This window comes from Acanthaster planci, linkage group LG18, assembly GCF_054643075.1.
Source record: "Acanthaster planci isolate LZ-2023a linkage group LG18, COTS_SCS, whole genome shotgun sequence".
Lineage (NCBI taxonomy): Eukaryota > Metazoa > Echinodermata > Asteroidea > Valvatida > Acanthasteridae > Acanthaster > Acanthaster planci.
The window spans coordinates 4640793-4662108 of NC_141794.1; the positions used below are offsets into that span (position 1 = coordinate 4640793).

General features: G+C 41.7%; 1 protein-coding gene across 19 annotated transcripts in view; it reads left to right on the forward strand.

Moving 5' to 3' along the window:
• Nucleotides 1-21316, forward strand: part of LOC110978227 (uncharacterized) — a 68402-nt gene that overhangs the window by 17808 nt on the left and 29278 nt on the right. For 15 of the 19 annotated variants that reach the window (XM_087148824.1, XM_087148828.1, XM_087148830.1 and 12 more), the window contains exons 4-6: nt 10813-10893; nt 16309-16439; nt 20777-20831. In XM_087148824.1, coding sequence (XP_087004950.1) covers nt 10813-10893; nt 16309-16439; nt 20777-20831 — 267 coding nt within the window. The remainder of the gene's footprint in view (nt 1-10812; nt 10894-16308; nt 16440-20776; nt 20832-21316) is intronic. The other 4 variants (XM_087148831.1, XM_087148838.1, XM_087148841.1 and 1 more) reach the window with 1 other exon arrangement.

Here is a 21316-nt window from a genome sequence, read left to right on the forward strand (position 1 = left end):
GCAGGAGGTCATTTCAAACAATCTCTCAAGAGGGGCATCTTTATGTGACATGATTTGCCACAAGTGGAATTTCGCTCCAGCCTAGATCTGCTTATGTTTAGTTGTAAAAGGAGTATCAGATTCCAACCAGGACACTGAAATGATTGTCTCGGGTTTGCAGAGAATTGATCCCATAAAAGAGATGGATACTGGTAAGGCCTGAATTTTTCTTGAAAAGCCTTGTGGCAGAATCTTTGTCTAAGGCAAAGAAAGATTCAGCTTTCGGTATGAATACATGTAGTCAGCCCCTCCGTATTTTCAAATTTAAAAAACTATTAAAAGCAGGATGAAACAGCACGAATTCTGAAAGTAAACTGATTCCATGAATCTTCAATTGAGCCTTTTTTTCTAATTTGAATTAAATTTCTTTGATAGGATTTGGAAGGAGTTCCTGAGAAGTTGTAGGGTTGATGTTGAAAATGTTGATACAGGTAGTTGTCCAGAGGGCCCTAAAAAAATAGACTTTTCCATTAAACATATTTAAAAAAAATTTTTTTCTCTCTCTCTCGTCCAATTGAGGACGCTGAAGTTGCATTGATACAGAGGATGCTTTTTGTCTGAAGATGCCATTAAGTATGGACAAGGCCAGCTATCTGTTAGGCATTAATGAAAATGTTGCTGCGAATCGATGCGGTCTCAAATGCAAAAATACAACGAATTATTTCAGGGCTGTCCTTTTGTGTTTCCACCTGTCTCATCTTGGCTCTGCTACAAACGGCACTTTAGAAGACATGGAGTGTGCCATCAGATGCTCAGAACGGGATCTGGTTTGTCCAGATAACGGAGCGGACACCTGTAAGTAACTCCGGGTCGATGGGGCTCCCAAGCCCGTGGCCAGTAATTCTTGTCTTGCGTGGAAGCACACAGAATTATCGACATTCTCCCCCTGAAACAGGATCGTGCTTTCAGCAAGCACGACAGCATGTGCGCAGTAAAGACACAGAACAAGTCCATTGGAAGCACACTGAATTTTTTTCCTTTTTTTTTCTTATGAAAATCCTCCAATAGAAGTTATGAGATTTTTCCACATGGTTGCAGTGCCATGTGTGTTATTTTAAAAGAAAATTATCCATCATCTCAAAATCCATTCCTGTGTTACACATGCGTGCAATGCTCATTCAGCATTGGTCGTGTTAAATTCTTGAGATAAGCATTTTTTTTATCAATGGAATCTGATTCGTCCTTTTACCATGTCACACTGGTAACCAGATACAGGTACGAGTACATCTGGTACCTGTACCTCACACACACAAGTTGCATGTACATGTACTTGCAGTGTTCTCAACAGCCTAAAATTATAGCAGGGCGGCCCACAATGCAAGGAGCGCTAAGCTGTTACGGCGTAGGAACATTTTGGATTCTAGATGTCCTGTGGTGCAATCTAAGGTATTTCCTGGGCACTTTCTTCTGACTCCTTGAATCAAATTCGCCCACGGTAACATTTGAAATGAAGGCAAGATTGTTATCGGGAGGTCATCAAAAGTTTTTTTTTTCCTGGGGTATTTTTTTCATTTTTTTTTCCTGATTGGAACCCAATATCAAGCGGGTGGTTCGGCAGTGTTTTAGTCGAGACCACTTAGGACTTTCACAGGACCACACAAGACCAACACAAGACCTCCAGTCTGAATTCAAGTCACAATTCAAATGAACTGCAGCAAAAGCATTCCTTTGTCATTGTTCACCCTGTTACTTGTGACTGGCCTTGTGCATGGTCTTGTGTCTGGTCTTGTGATGGTCTCGACTACAACACTGGTCATGCTGGTTCGGGGGTTATAAGTCATAAGTAACAATTTCAGTGAATTAAAAAGTACAACTTGCTTAAGTTTTGACTCAAGTTTTTCAGCTGTACTGCAAGCAATCAGCGACTGTTCCTTGTGCTGCACAGTTGACGAACCCATTTTGTCACAAACATGTACAGTTCTGTTGCACCCGCATAGTTGAGTTGGCAACGTTCATGAGTACACTAACGGTGTAATCCACAACTAGGACAAAATGTTCATTTAGTTTTGGGCCAATTTTTAAAAGCCCTTGGAAACTCCAAAAGTAATTTTGATAAAATCTACATACGATGCAAAAGTTTATAGGACTATAAAGTAAGAAAAAAGTATTTGGAATCACACGTACAGAATGACCTATCACCCTGTATTTTTTTGTCGATTTTTTTGGCTCTTGCGATTTTTGACAAGTTTAAAACTGAAATCAAGCTGGCAGAAAATTTTTTTTCTAGACGTTTTTGAAAACAAAATTTTGCACAAGAAACTTACATTTCACCTTCCTAACTGAACTTGTTTGAGAATGTAGAATACAAAAGAAGTAGTTTTAAAAGCAGAAGAAAAGTTTTATTTTAAGCGATCCAGATTTAGGAAAGATCTCCAACTACATGTAGGAAATTGGCTGTATTTTGCAAGGAAAAAAACGCATTTGAGATATTGGTTCTTGACGCGACAAAATGAAAATGCTATGACCGGGATATTGGAACCAGTCCAGAATTTTGTGCTTAGGTAGTTTACTGCATCTGGGTTTGATTACAAACACTGCTGTGAAGTGCTATGCAGTTGTGCTGAATAATGATGGCAAACTCATCATGTTCGCTCCATAAAGTGCGGTAAACTTCTTTGCATTTAGATAAGCTGTAAAGATGGTCGAGAATAGGGAAAATCCAATAGCAAAAATAGTAGGGCAGTAAGAATTTTGGCACGGCGGCCCGCCCTGCTAAACCCCTCCTAGAGAACTCTGCACATGTATACGTATATGTTTACAGATTGTACATGTGTGCACTATTATTGTTACACGTAAGATTCGTCACAGAGTATCAAATCAGTTCTATACCTGTACGTTCATCCACAACTGGTTCCTCTTTTCCAAGCCTGCCTGTATGGATATATGACTGCTCAGTTGGGACATATACGGGAAACGTGGATAAATTTCTCTCAGATGCATCCTTCTTTCCACCTATATCCTCTTGTTTTGAATGGAACAGCCCCCCTCCCCCAGCCTGATTAGACCCTATCCCATTAAACTTGCCTTTGCTGATTGATATGCCACAACTGGACTGTACCACCGCAGTCCCAGGGGGTTGCCAATATCAACAAGGGCTGATGTTTGAGATAGCGGGCATACATGTATATGGTATATGAACCAACCTCAGCCTCTAATGGAAAGCTTGGAGGGCCATAATAGCATACAGATGCTGCTTAAATTCACCAAGTACATGTAGGGATTTTAGTGTCGTCCAAAACTCACCAAATACAGTCTATATCCTGTATTTTCAGTGTGGCAAGATGTATTTCTTATTGCCCAAAAGAATGTCCAGTCTGAGAAGACAAGCACCCACCTGTTGTTACGTTTGAATGTAAAATGTAGGAGCACTATGCTCTGCGTAAAGGTATGACAGAATACTTGCACAACCCCAAAGTTGTACCGGTAGCCAAGACGATGGACCTCCTTGGCTTTGGCAAAAAATGAATGCATGAGTTCATGGGACGGGCTTAAGAGCCTGTGGTTTCCCCTTTCATGTGTGTTATTTCTATCTCCAACCGAGCAATTTGGATGCTGCTGTTGCTAGGTAGCAGAGCGCCCTCTGTTGTCTGGCATATCGCCTCTAGTGTTTCCCCTGTTTTGTTTGCGAAACAGAGGTGGTTTTGCAGAAGTCTGGGTATCGCACCTCTTCATTACTGTGCTTGATCCTACACACTTTCACATGCGTGGCATTGCCTTGTCTTTTAGGATAATGGAGGTGCACTTTTTTTACGTATAATGGGAACAGAACCCTCCTCTGTGTAAACACGGTCTCGAGCATGAACTGGTTAAAATAAAATGAATCCTTCCACTGCCACACAGTGCGCAAGAAGTGCCTCAGCAGTGAAGAGAGACAGGCGAGTCAACTTGCAAGCTGGTGTCTTGTGGGCTGGGCCCACACGCGAAGGCCATGCTTTTTTGTCGTGTACATTCAGATGAAAACTATATCGCGCACGTTGTATTCCACATCGCACTTTGTGTCCTGCCCATGTGCAAAACCTGTCTGTTTTTTGATGTGTGCGTTCAGATGAAATTTGGTCTCACAAACCGTATATGTATTCCACAGCACGCCATGGGCTGTGCCCACATCCGAAACCCATGGGATTTGGTTGTGCACATTCAGATAAAACCTACTGTATTCCATGCTTCACATGAGCTGACAAAGTAATGTGCATAGAACAGAGAACATAGAACCCAGCTGGCCAGAGTGTTTAAAACATTTAAAGTGATTAAAGTCTGAAATGGCACTTGTTGACTTAACTACATGCAGAATGGCTAGGTGTTAGTGATCTTAGTTACATACATGTACATTTTGTTTTAATAAGAGGCCAGTTACAAGTAAGGGATAGTTAAGCTCCGTTGATTATGGATAATTGCCGATATTGATATATCGGCAGCCTGATATTGATAATACCGATATATCAAATTTTGTAAATCAAAGAATGTTGTCAAGCTCAAAACCAGTGGCATAATGCTGAACACCTTTTGCAGTTAGGTGGCATAGGCCCCTACCAATTGGTCCTAACTGTGCAGCATGCAATAAGTCTGCCGGTATTCGCAAGCTGTTTTAATCTTCCCCAAACAAAAGAGCAGGGCTCGCAAAATTTTTAAAAATGTAGTTGCCCCTCAGGCAGGGGAGTCTTAAGTCTGGTTGCCCGAATTTCATTTCCAGTTGCCCAAGAAGGAAGATTTTGCCCCACATGGTCTCCAAGCTTTTAGTTATTACAGTCATTTTCTTAATTCCAGATCTCTTGAAATAAATACCCTTTTTGCTATTGCTATGCAGCATAACACGCTGAGACAACTTCTTTTTAAAGGTAAAATAAAAGTTTTGCAGTACAAATGTTCCCACAAAATTTCAAGAAGAGGAATTCCGACCAAATTTCCAATTCGCGCTTCGACGTTCGTTGACGGTCAAAAATCACGGAAACACAAAAAAAAATCGAAACCTGAAAGATTTACAGGTCGGTAGGTCACTCACTTCGCAAGATTCTATGAACATTTTTCCTTGTTTCAGATCATACATGCAAGTACACGTACGAATGTCGCGAACTCAATTACATGTGCGTAACAGATTTGTATGTGACGTAATGGGTTTGTCAACTTTGCGGCATAGGGGGGGATTTATAGTCGATGGCTCGCTGAGCAGCAAAGTTAAGTCAAAATTTATGCAGGCTATCAATTTTAATGCACGAAATTTTAATACTTAAATTAATTCTCTTTAAAATAAGACATGCGTTACTAGAAAAAATGCTTGTTACAATTTTTGGGATGAGAAATGGGTTTACGCTTGACTGTACTTTACTTGACTTGCACTCTTCACTCATAGTAGATCCTGCAAGACAAAAAGAACAAAAAGCATAAAAAAGAAGCCATTTTTTGAAGTAAGGTAGACCTCTGATCCCATTTTATTGGAATTTGAGGATAATTGAGCTGTAATACGACTGGATATAGTTTTTGCGATTCGGAACAACAATTGAATATAGACGCTGCTGCGGCCGCTGCGTTTTTCATGCCAACTATTCGACCGGACATATCACGATGCACGATTCGACCGGACGCACATGTACCACTGTGCGCCTACCCCAAAGTACAGTCGTGCAACATCAAGGTTAGGATGTCAATCTTTTTTTGTGATCTGTTTTTTTTGGTACACGGTGCTGAAATGTCTAAAATGCCGGGATTAAAATTGAACATTTGGTTGTCCGACAAAATATTTTGGTTGTCCCGGGATGTCGGACTACCGATTCTGCGAGCCCGGAAAAGTACCTGACAACACCAACAACCTGCGGTCACAACGATATATTTCAATACGAAGGCATGCGTATTCCGGTCAGTCCACCATCTGAGCGGCTGGCTGGACTGATGATGTATCTCATTTCAATATGAATTTTACTTGCCCAAACCCTGGTTTAGTTGCTCATTCCTCCTTCAACCAATCACCATTGATGAAATTGCTACACCGCAATACCACATGAATATACATCACCCCTAACTATTGTTTGTGTGCAGAGAGTGCGCAGGACTTTGATGCATCATTCACATAAGTTCAGGCCACGGCTGAACTGCTGCTTCTTAACTGCTGGACAATTTTGCCTGATGTCATATATGCAAAACGCACACACACAAGTACCACATAAAAATTCACAAATGTTGAAGTTACAGCCACATGTAAAACAGTCTTCAAGCTTCCGGCCATCAAAGCTCTGCTGCGCCGCATGTGCAATCACCAATGAGATTTGGTACCCAGACACAAGGGTATTTTACAGTATATTTTTGTACACATTTTCCCTTGTGTGGAAAGGTGCCCTGCTAAATGGACAGCATGTTTAACACACACAAGTTTTTACCATGTACGTGTAAATAACGATACAAAAAAACATCGTACACCACATAGTTGTTTACTTTTTACCACTTTTTATAAGATTTGTGAAGAGGAAGAAACAAATCTAAGGTAAATTGCTGACTGCTAATCTTGGCCACGAAAACAGACACTTTTATTTCAAGACATTGTCTATAACAACAACTAAATATACTTAATTATAATTTTTTCTCATTATAGGGGCGCTTTTATGTATCGATTTCAATGTTAAAGTGATATCGTTCATATCGATATCAAAGCAAAATCAATATATCGGATATTATCAATATATGGACAGACCGTAATACTGTTATTGTATCTGTTAAGGCAGAAATGTGTATTCCTTTCTTCGTGCCATCAACAGTGGTCTTTTGACTTCTTGCGAGGGACCCCCCATCAATTTTGTACACTGTTTTGAGCCCCTCCCAAAAGCTGGTGGACCCCTGTGCCCTCTATTTGCTCTCGATTGAAAAAGGTCCACACTGGCCTGCCCACTTACATTGACATCCATAAAAAAACTCTGCTTGCAGTATACACTCCTTGAAAATTTAACATGCTTTGAGGACACAAACGCAGCAGAGGGAAAAACGCAATTTTTTTGTCCAACGGCAAGTGCTTGGATCATTAAGGCCGCATATGAACCAGGAATTCTTGCCCTGATGCCAACCAGTTACTTTTTCATCTGACAGATCTACCAGTGAATGCGAAAGAAATGTTAGACCAGTTGTCATGAAAAGGCTGTATTTGAAAATAAGATTTCAGGCATAGTTTTGAAATGTCCCAGCAGTTTTTGTCACTCGGCCACGTACTATTATTCATTTTACACATGTATTCTGTTATTTAACCCTAAAGGTCCCAAATCCTCCAGTTTCAATATGATTTTACATACCCCCTAGGGGGTTAGGGTTAATATTTCTGGTTATGAAACCAAGGATTCCTCAAAAGCACCCTCGGCCTGTAGTCCACAGACCTGAAGAAACCTTTAGAGAGGAGACAGTGAGAAGCACTTAAATTTGGAGAAGTGGGAAGACAACTCCAGATGAATATTCTGGTTAAAAAAAAACCAGTTAAATCAGGTAGGGAGTACAAACCCAAATAGCTAATCTTCACGTTGACCGAGCTGGGAATTGAACCTAGGCTGCAGAGGTGAATAGCCAGGAAAGAACAACTACGACAATCTGATTCCCTTAATCTCATCAAATTGTTTGTTGTTTGTTCCTCTCTACGTGTATTTTGGCCCGTTCTGATAACCATGCAGTGCTTTTTAGTTGTTGTGAAAAAAAATTGTAAAAAAAAAAAATTGTTGTCAGGGAATATAAAACAAAATCTAGCTCTAGCCACATAAAAACCATGCCTTTTGTTCAAGTTTAGTTGTTTTAAATGACAAGGTTAATTTTTTCATTGATATAAGAATGATCAGTTGTGAACGCAACTGAACCCAAAAAATTCTCGTTCTCCTACAAACCAAAAATTCCTTTTTTTCCTGTTTTTCATTTATTTGGAAGTACTGAAAATTGGAGAAGGAAAATGCTGTGTGTTACTTAGCAGATGAACATTGTATTGTAACAAAGAAAGTTGGACAAAGGCACTGACTCCAGAAGCACAAAGACTCACTTCAACAAAAGAAAACCTCCACTTGAATCCTCATCCCAAGTTTGACAGGGAGTAGTTTTCTGGACTGCTATTATTATGCTAATGAGGCAATTTAATTATGTTGCAAGGGCCATGTAAATCATGCCATCTGCCCTTCCTGAGGCCGCGGTGCTCCACCGCCACCACAGCAAAAAATAAACCCCCTCTAATCCCAGTGCTGCAGTCCAAACTCAGTTATATTACTATTAAGTTTATTATCTCAGCGATTCTTTGACTGTGGGGTTGTTTTATTATTACGCAGATGTTGTGCATAGTAAATAGCGCTGCGTCTTTGTTGAGTGGGCCCCGAGCCTCATAAAGAAAGGGCCAATGAAAGTTGGCCAGTGGGAAAGATATGTACACTACTAGTGTCACTGTGCGGCGGACTAGTAACGTCGTAGTGGCACTAGTGCTGACGTATGCGCGCCGGACTGTAAACTTCATTCGGGATTTTTTTTCCCCCTCCCACTAATTCTTGGCTGAAAAGAAACAACTGTGTCTGTGGATTTGTGCTGTTTCCCCTGAACCCCTCTTGGAATATTGCTGTGCTGGGAATGCCCACAAGCCTCTCTGTGCATGCATGTGGATGATTTTGGAAAAGGTAGGCAACTTTACTAGTTCATGTGTGGCAATTTCATTTTGATTTTTTTTTTTCTCTCTCTCTCTCCGTGGAAAGTCTGCGGCACGATGACGATGCGCATAAAAAGTGAACTGCGGCTGGGTGTGTGTGTGTGTCTGTATGATGGTGTAGGAGAGTGTGTGCTGTGTTGAGAAGTGGCTCAAGTACCAGTACCTTTGGAAAGGCTTTTGTTTTATTTGCCACAAAAAAAGTACCTGCATTATTTCCTGGCCTGAAACATTCCCCTGTACTGCAGGGATGTGGACTACAACTTGGTGGTGTTTTGGAGAGGAGAAAGTCAGGGCAGACCAGGGAATTTACCACGAATGCGGGAGCAGGTGTCTCTTTTTTTTTTTGGTTGTTGTTGTTGCCACTTTGACAACCAGGCAGCCATGTTTGTCAGACTGCAACAAAGTTACACTGTGATGTTTTGCAGTTATCCCCCTTAAATCCCTGGAATGACCACCGAAGGGGGACCAGGACTATCAAGGGGTGGCATGGCAGGTGGGGTGGTGATTTGGGGGCGTTTTCGGGCCATGCCCTCCCTGGAGATTGGCCAAACGGAGGTGGAGTGTGGCACTCGGCTAAGTTTTTCTCTCTCCAATATGGCTACTCACCGTAGCATCACTAGTGCTACTTTTTTCTTTCTTCTTTGGGCTGGCGGGAGTTGTTTGTGCACAGTGTGGTGTGCTGGCTTGGACTTTGATAGACTTGGGCAATTCATGCATGGTAAAGGAGTGGGTAGATGGAGAAGATGGACACAACAGATAGAGAAAGGGGGCTTTTTGCATTTGTCATTCAGTGACCTTACTTTGCAATCTGAAACATTCACAGGTAGTTTCAGTGGCTCAGAGTTTGTTTTTTCTTTTTTTTTCCCGGGGGCAAATTTTCAGTCTCCGTTTTCAAAGATTTTATATTCATGGGATGACATGATGAAAAAAAATATGTGCATGTATGTTGTAATTTTCAATGTCGCCTGTGCCTCCGCTTGAGCTTGGTTGGGGGGTATTGTAGGGACAGTTGCCTCGTGCTGTGTGAGATGTGTCCGTGTGAATGGGCACGGACGGTGTGGTGAAGGGGGGGGTTGAATTAATGGTGACTGTGATGACAAACAATGCGTCCCCACTTAGCTGGCTCATTGGAATAATTATGCAGGGCAGGTTGTGGATGCCGGTCAGGCATTCACTGCTGTCGGGTGGCAAACGGATACTTCACTCTTTGCCGGTTGTTGGGAGCGTGGTATTTCAGAATACAGGATCGCTGGTAATTTGATGTCACTCTTATTAACCATTTGTGAATATTTATTAAAAAAAAATTTTTTTTTTGGTCGATCCAGTTTTTATCCAGGAGAAAGATGAATTTGCAGAAGTTTTGGTAAAAGAGATTTTTCATCTGCCAAGTAATTATTAACATCTAATCATTCAGTTTTTAGATTTTTTTCTCAGTGGTGTAGCTGTGTGTGCATTTCTTCAATTTTCTTCTTCCAAAAACAACTAAAAAGCACCAAAAAAACAGGTGCTGTATTTCTGTCAGTGGCAGCCAGAAATAAGTTCTTGATGAATTCACCAGCTGGAAATGTTCGTTAGTCTTCCAACAACACAGTATGGTGTAAAAAATGGATGTCAGTCACAGAACATGAATTAAACAGAAATCACAAAACAGTGTAGACAAAGCAGAAACAAACTGGACAAATCCCCCAAATGCAGTGTCTTTCACACTTGATGCCACAACCTTTTAAACCCTGATATTAACTGAAATGCTCCTGGCATTGAGGAAATGTCATTTACATGCAGATCTTGCAGAAAGTTTTTTTTCTCTCAGACGATGGGGAAAGTATTGTATTTTTCATAATACATTTATCCCAGAATGAAATACATAAAATGTAGTTCTAGGTTTTACTGTGTTTTCCTCTATTAAATGCAAGCTGATATGTTTTCTTCACCATTGGCCTTCATTTTCTGCCCTTCGTTGTCTTTATGGATTGATTTCTTCATTTCCGCCCGTTTGGTTCTTGCGGTTAATCATTCCCCGAAATTCAAAACTTGCCAAGTAATTACTCAAGATGAAGCGAGACTTTGCATCCCATCTCATGGCCAGTGTTGAAAAGTCCCCTCGCTCTCAACCTTTGTGCTGCCAATTTCAGGGCCGTGGAAGTTCGGAGCCAGGGCTGTCAATCAATACATGGGAACAGCAGGAGAGAAAGCAATTCACTGTCACCTGTTAAGTAAGGAAACACAAGTGTCTTTGAAGAGCACAACGCCATTGGGTTGTGGTAAGGGGTAATTTGCATTTGGCCTTCGTGTAATGGAGGAGGGAACCATTTCTTCTGTGTTGAAGTTCAACAGCAAACTTTACAGAAGCAACTGGGAAAAAAAAGAACTCTTGTCAATTTTGAGTGAAATTGTCTCGCAGGAAACTCTGATATGCCATTCTCTGAAGGGCAGTTCTATGCAAAAGCGAAAGTTTGAATATGTTGTTAACGACCTTGTCTTAGATCTTAAATAAAAAGAGGCTTTGAAAGCAACAGCCAAAATAATTAAGTAGTTGCACTTTCATGTTGTCGCAGAACTCGTTTTTGTTGGTACATCATGATTAACAGCGAGGTTGGGTTAGTGAGGTTAGTAACCATGACCAGCATGACCAAATGTCCACTTTTGTGTGGATTTGCCTTGAACTCAACTGGAAGATGCTCAAGAAAGCTAAGCACAATTGCGCTTTTTTAACATGTATTAAAACATTTTTGGGGAGGGGGGTTGAAATCAATACTGCTTGACATTAATTGATGCACCGCTGGTATTTAGGGCCAACATATATGGCCTTGGTGAGACTGAATTTGATTGAAAGAGTTTGTCCATAGCGCTGATTGAAACTTTTGACAACAAAGTGCTGCGGGCCGCATATCATTTGCATTTACGACTACCTGTTCATGCTCAGACTATCCATGCTCAGGAAGTAGTGGGTCCATCATAAATTGACAAAATGGAGGGACTGGGTATACACAAAATAGAGATGAATCATAAACAGACGAGTGGGACACATACGTGTATTGGGCAATCTGAGCAGTAGTTTTCGCTTTGAATAGTTGAAAATCAGCTGTCAACAGGAGGAACAACAAATGAAAGGAGAAATCTCCCCCCCCCCAAAAAAAGCAGGTACAGACAGCAATGAAATGAAGGAAAAGCTTTAAAAGTGTGGCTTCTCCTGAATCTGCTTACAAAGGAATTTAGATACATAGTTGGCTAAAATCTTGCCAGAAAACTTACACTTTCTACACTGTAAGTGGTTTGATTCATAATGTGTGATGAGATTTTTAAAACAGTTAAAGTGTTTTCTGTTTGCATCTGTTCGACAAGAACTTCCAATAGTGGCTGGAACTTTTATAATAACAAAAGGCGATTTTATATTTGTCAGGGTTTGGGATGGGGTTTTGCACGAGTAACACTGACCTTTTCTTCACTCATTTTGTTGCATGTGGATTTTTACAAGAGTTTCTCTCTAAATGTCTAACAAGTGTTCTGATTCTTGAGCCTCTTTTTAAAAGGTTGCTGCAGTCAAATGGTTTCACACCAAAGTCAGTTGAATTTTCCACTTTGCATTTAATTTGTTAACTTTAGTTCGATGCTCAAAGGAATACCAGTGATTTTTTATTTGTTTATTTATTTATTTGTTTTTTTTACAGTTTGGTAAATTTCTTGGTCAGTTGTGGGCAACAGCAATATTTATGATAAAGTTTTCCATATTGATATTTTTTAAGGCCTTGCCTGGGCACAGACTGAAAAAATATTGCACCATGGCTCCCAAGCCCTGTCCTGAACAAAGAAACTTGTCAATATTTCCAATCTGATGACAGGGTCGGTTATTGTACAGGATTACACGCCGTGCCCAGCCACAATATGCCAAACCACTTTGTGAACAGTTTGATGAAAAGATTGCAGCCTTGTGTCTCTACTTCTCTGTGTGTGTGTATGTGTGTGTATTTGTGCAGTGTGTATGGGAGGGGGGGGTGGAGCACAGAGAGTGGCGCGTGCGGGGCAGGGTGCAGGGACTAATTACATGAATAACTAATGAGCAAGGCCAGAGCGGAGATGCCACGCGCCCATTGTAGGCCGTGCATAGTAATGGGCACAAAAGGGTGGGACAGACCATTTTCAAGTGCAGGGGGGTTGGGTGGACATTTTTTTTGGAGGGATTTATGCACATCATTTCTGTATACTATTAATACTTTGTATATGTAGTTAGCAGTTGGGTGTCGAGTGTGTTTGTAAATGGTTGATTTTACCTTGTACGTTTAAGTGGGAGTGGATTAACATGCAGTTAATAGTTAATTTTGGAATAAGGGTAGGAATTTACATTTAATTTGAAAAACGTTTACAAAAACTTTCCCATACCATTCAGTCAGTACTGTACAGAGGCTGCAGCTGCCTACCTCGGTGTTTTCATATATGCAGAATTATATAGTTTTGTTCAACAATAAACATGGTCCAATCTTTGTAAAAAATTGTAGACTGATGTTGGGGCACTTAAACCAAGCAATGTTTATTGATAGTTTTAGAATCCACTTTTGTCTTAGAAAGTACATGAATGCCGAAAGGGAAAAACTCAGAATGTAAGAGGGATTGTTTACAATAAAAATGAACTCCAGATTGCATTAATCAAAATATCAAACCTCTATAAGGGGCGGTTCCGTTTAAACGTTTGGAAAAATCTTTAAACGGATTTGGAACTTTTTTTTTGTTTAAAGGTGTTAACGTCCTACCCTTATTTGGGAATGACTTCTTCAGGTAAAATGGAATTTGGGAAAGGAACCAGTCGAATGTATCGAAGTTTGTCTTGTGAGCCTCAAATCTATGATAATTCTCATTCGGTGACACAAGAAAATTCCTGGAAATGATCTGGGGGTTAAAGTATCCTGCCACGTCATGACAGAATTTGTGCATAACCGTTGGACTGATTATTTTTTAAAAATCAAAAAGGTTCACATTTTGGATGCATACAACACATGCACATGCTGGCTTGAAGAAATCTTCCACAGGAAGTATTTTTTTTTTATCGAGGAAGAGGATGTTGAATATCGTGGATGTTGTTTTGCTCTCTCTCTCTAAACTGATAAAAATCTGGTATCAACACATAAAATATAATTTTCCTGTCTTTAAAGATATTCCCCTTGCTTTCCATAAACCAAGAACAGCACCCTGGTTTTGTTCCTCCGCCAGCAAGTTCCATCTTTGTGTGTTACGAGCATCACTCCTGACTTGGTTTCCCACTCCCTGAACAATAAAAAATATTACCATGGGGGGGGAACGAGCATGGCCCTTCCGAAAGAGAAACCACCCAGAAACACAATAAAATCCCCTTACCTCGAGAAGAAATTTCAGCCATCCTATAAAAAGATTAAAATGTAATTATGTCCCCATACTTGGGGCAACTACTGTCTAACTGCAGGGCTTTGTTCCTGTGGGAATTGTAGTGGCATCAATTGACATTCAGTACAACTGCAATTCCCTGCTCCGACCCACATAAGACTTGCATGTGTGTACAATGTAGGTCTATATCTTGTCGTCGGTCACATCTGTGAATACTCCAAGTATCAGAAGGCCATACAAACTGATAAATCATTTAGGTACAGTACATACTGACGTGGGAGGAGCAAAGGGGAAACTGATACGGTTTCTTAGAAATCCAAATTAACCCGAGGTTTGAGGATGCAGACTTTTCGTTAGAATTTACACTGTTAATGTGTTGTGTGCTCCGGGTACATCATTTCTACATGTACCCGCACTGTCAGATCGCAGAAACTCTTGAACGAACTCCTTTAAATTACTGATGTCCTCCGTCAAGTGTGCAGTTATTTCTGTCGCCAGCCCCGGCAGACGACTTGACATTTTGGCTTGTCCAGTGCTAAAAAAAAAAACCAAAGAAATAAAAGTGAACATGACATTCGGCAAGGACCCAGAACCTGTACATACATGTGCATTGTGCAGCATGATGAATAACTGGAAAAAGTGGAGTGGTCACACAGTTGGCGTTATCACAGAGCTGCTGTCAGCAATGCCAACTGTCCATATTGGAAGCGTAACAACTTGCTAGCCTCCGCATGCCCTTGCTCGCATGTTGTACATGTATAGTTCAATGAACAGAGTACATGCGCTGTAGCTACAGTAGTATTTGCAGACACACAGAAAAATGTCTGTAGTTATTGAAAATTGCACAAGACAAAGTCTGTCCTCAGACAGAGGAGGCTATGTCAGGGAGGGGATCGGGGATGTAAGTAACAGTTGCATTTGTTCGAGCACTTTGATTGGTACAGCCAACTTGAGCAATTCACTTAGTGTAGCCAACTTTGAAAAGGAGCAGTTAATGTATGATTCATTTGGTACTTGTTTGTTATAAAAAGGGTACTTACCCTGTACACGTATGTGAAGGTGATTACCATTTCAATTCCGTCTTGAAAAGAAAAAAATAACATGTACATGTACTCAGTAGTGCAGTAGGAAACTCTCTAGGTTAGGATGTACATGACCAACAACTTGTGTTTTTGTTTGCCTTGATATGTGTTATGAATGTACATTTAGCATAAGATCCATGCCCTAACCAAAAACAAAGTTATGATCTTGATAAGAAATACTGGAATTTTTAATCATGGCTCCCCAAACCCACATTTCAATTTTTTTTCTCCCTCTCCCACAGCAATGACATGCACCATAAGATACTCCAAGATAATTAACAGGATTGGACTTTTGCTTTCCCCCCATTGAACTATCGCACTGCACTACGTCCCCCGCCTAATGATTGATTGTTTTCTGCATTGTTCACCCACTTGACAAAGTGCCTTCGTGTGCAGTCATGTTTTATTTAGAGTGAAGCGTACATGTACATGCAGCGTCTTAAACATACGTTGTCCGTGTCTGTACACTGTACAGTATGTTTACATGTATGCCTCATTAACATTGGACACTTGTGTGGAGGGGCAACTATGCCAGGCTTATGGAGAGAGGAATATGCCAGGTTTATTTATACACTGACGAATGTAAAGCAGTAGATTTGAAAGAGGAGAGAAACAGTTAAAAAAGGAAGTACATTTGCTTGCATCTGTAGCCAAAACACAGGATTAGATGCAAAAAGCACTGCTGTACATAACTTGGTCATTTCAGGCCGTTCGGTTTTGAGTTGCAAGTTAAAGCCTGTTATGTTTGCCTAGAAGCTTAGGTAGATGTCTTAAAACCATTTTTTGTTTCCCCTGCCAGCTGATGGTGGGGCCTGGTGCCAATGATGTGGCCCAACAGCTGAGCTGGCAGGTCTACAGCTCTGCAGCAGACCCAGTCTGTCGGGCTTGATTTTGTAGTCCTCGACAGCAAAAAACTTCTCGGGATCTCTTTCGAAGACTCGTTTGATGCATACAGAGCAGCCACAAAACTTTTATTTGCCGTGTTTTGGGCCGGACGAGAGTGGGAACGAAAAATGCTGAGGAGAAGCTTTAATTAATGGGAAAAAATGGCTGTCTGTGTTATACCCTTCCCTTGCAGTGGCATTATACCCCTGTGTAAGTTGTAGGGCCGTCATGTGTCCAACTTCATCTTGCGTCGATTTAAAAAGAAAAGTAACAAGATTGCCACTTGTTTTTTTTTTTAAACCATCACAGATGTTGCTGTAAACGGCACTGCAGCAGACGGCCCAGTCAAGGGACGCAGCAGACTCGCCGAACTCCGAGAGGCTGTGACCAAATCCCCCAGCAAAGACCCGGTCAGTCGGGACGTCAGCATCATGGTTAGGGTGGGTATCTGAGGATGTGGTGTCCTTGCACTTTGTCTTTCCCTTCGGCTCGCAAGTTCTTCACTTGAAGACATTATTTTAATTATGAAAGAATGGTTCAGTTTTTGACAGAAAAAAAATGTCAAATCAAGTTTGGGATTCCCTTGGAGTGTTGACTCCTGAGTCTCTCTGATCTGGTTCAAATTTGACTCTTCAAAGCTTACCTTCTGAACAAAATGTGAGTTTTTATGAAGCAATGCTAGATACCTGTAGTTGTACACCAAACGCAATGTGCTCTTTGAAGAAATTAGGGGAGGTTTTTTTTATTAAAATGAACCTCATGTAAGAGAACGAAATCAATACTTCACAGGACACTTGTAGTGAAGACTTTAATGTGAACAGATGCCCAAAGAAATAGTGTGAAGCATTTCTTAACTTCCAAGTAATACCTAGTGGTGACAGGGTATCAAGGCTCTGAAAGACTGATGAACCTCTACACTTTATAGATATGGAGACCTCATGCTGTAGAAAGGACAACTGTACATCTGTTTCATCCAGACTCAGATGTTGGGTTGATATGATCTGATGAGGTTTCAAGTGAGACGTATTTTGCTTGTGGGTCTGATATTTTGAAGCCAAGTTTTTGGTCACGACCGATGACCAGTTTTTCTCAAAATACACGTAACTCTTGAGCTGTACCTAGGCATTGGCAAGACAGCATTTGCAAGTTGCACAAGCGTAGCGAGTGATGCGCAGTTACAGTTTCAGGCTCCCAGCCCCTGCGGCCGACCAGGTACGCACGGTGGCTGCAGTTACCATGGCATCAAAGGCTTTTACTCCCCCCGCCAGACGGGATGCCATTTGTTCAGTCGGTCGCTGTCTCCCTCTGTGACCCGTCCTCCCCGGGATGGGCAAAGGTCAGGCAGGGGTTAAGCACCTTCCCCCGAGCTTGCGTTGGATGGCCAGAGGGTAGGGCGCACCTTACGCGTGAACTTCACCACCCTCAGGTTGCCCCACCGCAGAAGCAGTCTTGGGATGTATGCCTCGGCTACTGGTTTGTAAAATTAGACTCGGCCTTTCTCAGATGCTTTTCACCAGAGCAGAAATAAATGCTTTTTTTCCCTACCTCAGAAAACTAGCCCATCTGGCTTGATCTCTCCTCCAGTGAGAGAACAGAACAGAACAGAGCTTGTTTCTATTAGTCTTGCTCCTCAGACTACTTATTTTTTTTCCAGGAATGATCAACACGTGAATGTGCGTTAATGAGAAAACAACCAGAAAACTCCAACTCACAATGGCCTTTCAAAAGATATTTGATGGATTTGTTGATGTCTTTTTCATTGTGAAACAGGCAGGTTCTGTATAATCCACACTCCCATGCACAGTCTCAGGGATCACAGCTTGAGTGGACCTGCACACGTACAGGCCCAAATTTATTTTGCGGTACGCGCTTTGCTTGTGTTAATTTCCCTTGACAGCCTGTAATACCGACATGCCGAGGCCAAGATTGGAGCAGACAGGCAAGCTTGAAGGCTGGCGGTTTTGAAGAGTCTTCTCGGCTGACTTTTGAGTTTTTGTTTATTTTCCCAACGAGGCTAGGCTGGAGCGGTTTGCAGCATTGCTGAACCCCCCCCCCAGATGACTGTGGAGGCTGACCCATCGCTTTGGCCATTCTTTATTTGTAAAATCATGGAATGTTCTCCATTAATTGAAGTTGAACAGTCACTCTGTGTGTGGAATATGCCCACAAGGGCAGAATGTTTTTGTGAGTGCATTAGAGAATCAACTGGTACAGTGTACACGGATTACAGTATCAAGTATTGGGTTTAAATCGAGCCTTCCTTGTTTCTTAAGCAGCTCCCCTCTTTTGGTATTTTCCCGTGCAAATTTTCCAAGAGCCTTCCTCTACTCCCACAATTTCACTTCAGATTTTTGAGAGACCTCTTTGAAGTGAATGTTACAGTTTGAATTCTTCCTTGATAATTGCATCAGAGACCCCAAGCCTTGTGTTCCCGATTTTTCTAGATTTTTAGTTGTGGAGAGAGTGATAATGCGACAGTAAATGTGGCAGGGATATGGCTGAGTTGTGGCTCTCGTCTAAGCTGGATCTGTATTTAAGCAGGTGCCCCTTTGCCTCACCAATGAAAAGGACCTTTTCCTCTTATTAAACAAGTCTCAGAGATTCAAGTAGAAATCAGTTTGTCAGTCTGACCCTCCTGTGATGCTTCTAAACAAAGAACCAAAAAAATTTGTACATCGACATGTTGTGAAATGAACTGTCCAAAGTTAGACATACTTGTGCAGTGTGGCACATAGTTCCTTTCTAGTGTGTCACAAACAACTTTTTTAAGAGTTATTCGTTTTTCTACGGACATCAGTTGGTAAACGGATAAGTTACAAAATTGAGCATATTAGTGGAAGCCTAGTTTGAAGAATTGCATTAGCCTCTTCCACCTCAAGTAATTCAAAGGATTTGAATAAATTTTCCCTAACACTTGACACATGTAAACTGAAGGTTGTGGTTTGTGAGACCCCCCTATCCCCACCAAGGTCGTGCATACCAGTGGAGCCCGAAGGAGCTGTGCTTGCCAATGCAGTCATTAACAAGTGTCCTCCGGAGAGCTGATCGCATATCGCCATGGCAACCCCACTGATCAATGGCGAGAGGATGCGGGAGGGGAGCGAGCAGCTTGCGATGAGTAATGAGGAGGATCCATTCTTCCAGGCAGGGGTGGCAGGGGTTGAGGTCTTGGTTTGTGGGGCCCCCTCGTGTCTATCTCTAGAATTTATTTGGCCGGCTGATCCCCCTCCATGTTTGTGTAGGGATTTGTGCGTTGCCTCGCTCTTTGTACCGTTGTGTGCTTGTTGATTTGACCGTCATGCTTTGGATGTGATGCAAAAGGTCTCTGATGTGCTGGCATTTTCAAGGGATCAGCGTCCAACCAGATCCGTCTTGCGCCTTGTGTGATGAGAAAATTCAATATGTACTGGACTTGTTTATCACTTGGTCACAACATGGTCAGAGAGTATTCAGTGGTTGAAAAAAAGGCATGGTGCCAACAATTCTTACAAATACAAGTAAATGTTTCAATCAAATTGAGAAACACTACAATGCGCTGTACTACTGGCATTTCAGATACATGTACCTAAATTTTAAAAGTTTGGCCGACTCTGAGGATGTCAAGATTCCACACTTGCTGTTGAATTGTTAAAATTTCGCAGATTAAAACATGTATTGATACCAAGTTAAGTTCAGTGATCCCTGGGCTTGATATTAAACTCTGGATGGCATATGCACAGGAACAAGTCTGGTGGTTTTATCATTGGTCATCAAAGTCCCGTCTCTGACTGAACTTGACATGTGCTCTGTGGGGGGGGGGTCAGTAGTATTTACAACATGTTACTTTCCACATCAGGCCCCTTTCAATGAAGTGAAAACTTCATCTTTGCGACCTGTTTATCTTTGTGGCATCAAGTTAGTTTGAAAGCCGTCACCTGTTTTCATGCAGCTTGTTGTCATACGAGTGCAGAACGCGTTACTTGAACCTGACTGGCAAAATTTTTTGATGCACTTTGCAAATTTATTGGCAGTAGCATAGAAATGTGAAGATGTTCTCGGTGCATTGTTGCCGTCGATCCAAGCTCTGTCCTCGTTGATCAGTGGCGCCAACAGAGTGTTGGTGCAAAGACAATTACTGTCGGTAAATGGAAGTTTTGAATTTAACAATGTACACGGTGGCCCCTCCCATCTGTTCGGCGCTGCGGCAGACAGACCGGTGCCAGTCAAGTAAATGTTGCCGAGGTGGTATAATGAAGTATCTTTTGTCTGCGTCATTCTTCACCCCTCCTTGTTCTGGGCACACCAAATTGATCTCGCTCACAGTTCGCTGCTGGAATTGCGGCACAGTCAAGGCCTTTGAATAATGACCACAGAATGCATAATTTACCATGTCATTTGGAAAGGGAGAAGAAGGGCATTCTCCTGATGACAATGGAAAGGTTTAATGACTCCATTGAGGATGGATTAGTGCGCAGTTCACCAAATTTAAACTGAAAAATTTAACACGGAGGAGAGGATATATTTTTAACTCTTCTCTGTTTAAAGTTGTCTTACATGTGTATTGGACTTGACAGTTGAAACAGCCATAAATCTTCGTAGGCATTTGATAGAAAAATTACAAATGATTTGCACCTCATTTTTCTTTGTTATACTATCTCACTGTTGTGAACCCTTGAAGTAAACAGAAATTGAGTTTTGTGTGATACACCAATTACTATTGTAAAGGTCTCTGTGTATTTTAACCAACTTGTTTGTATTTGTGTTTTTTCTTTTTCCTTCCGGCTTTTGGTTATTGCAGGAGGCAACAGAGAATGAAGATAGGCCTAGAAGAACAAGGGCAACAGGACCCGCAGGTGAGACAGTCTGTTCCTTATGCCAATAAAGGCTCGTTGATGCACTGCTCAAAAGTGAATATCAACAGAATTTTGTGAGGTCCGATCAAATATTCGCGCCACGATTTTGCAAAAGTTAAATGCATTTCAGCTGGAGTATATTTTGCCCAAAAAGGTTTTCTGATGTCGAAATTCGCTTTGCTTTTGCATTCTTGGCCTGAAGCCTTCAACCGGTCTTACGTGAGGGGGCTCTGTTACTCGGCGGTGACATGCCCGAGGGCTGACGCACAGCACACAGCGCATGCTTGTTTGTGCTTATTTGACGCGGGGCAGTCCATGCGTGTAGGATTGCAAATGGGCAGGTTTGCCGTGTGCGCTCGGAGTGCCACGTGTGGGGCAGGGTGCCAGTGGCACTCCGATGCCTGCCTCGCCTTACCCTTTGTCACCGGTGAGGGACTACTAACATACGGAGCCCACACGACCCTCAGTCTTACAGTTGCGAGTCT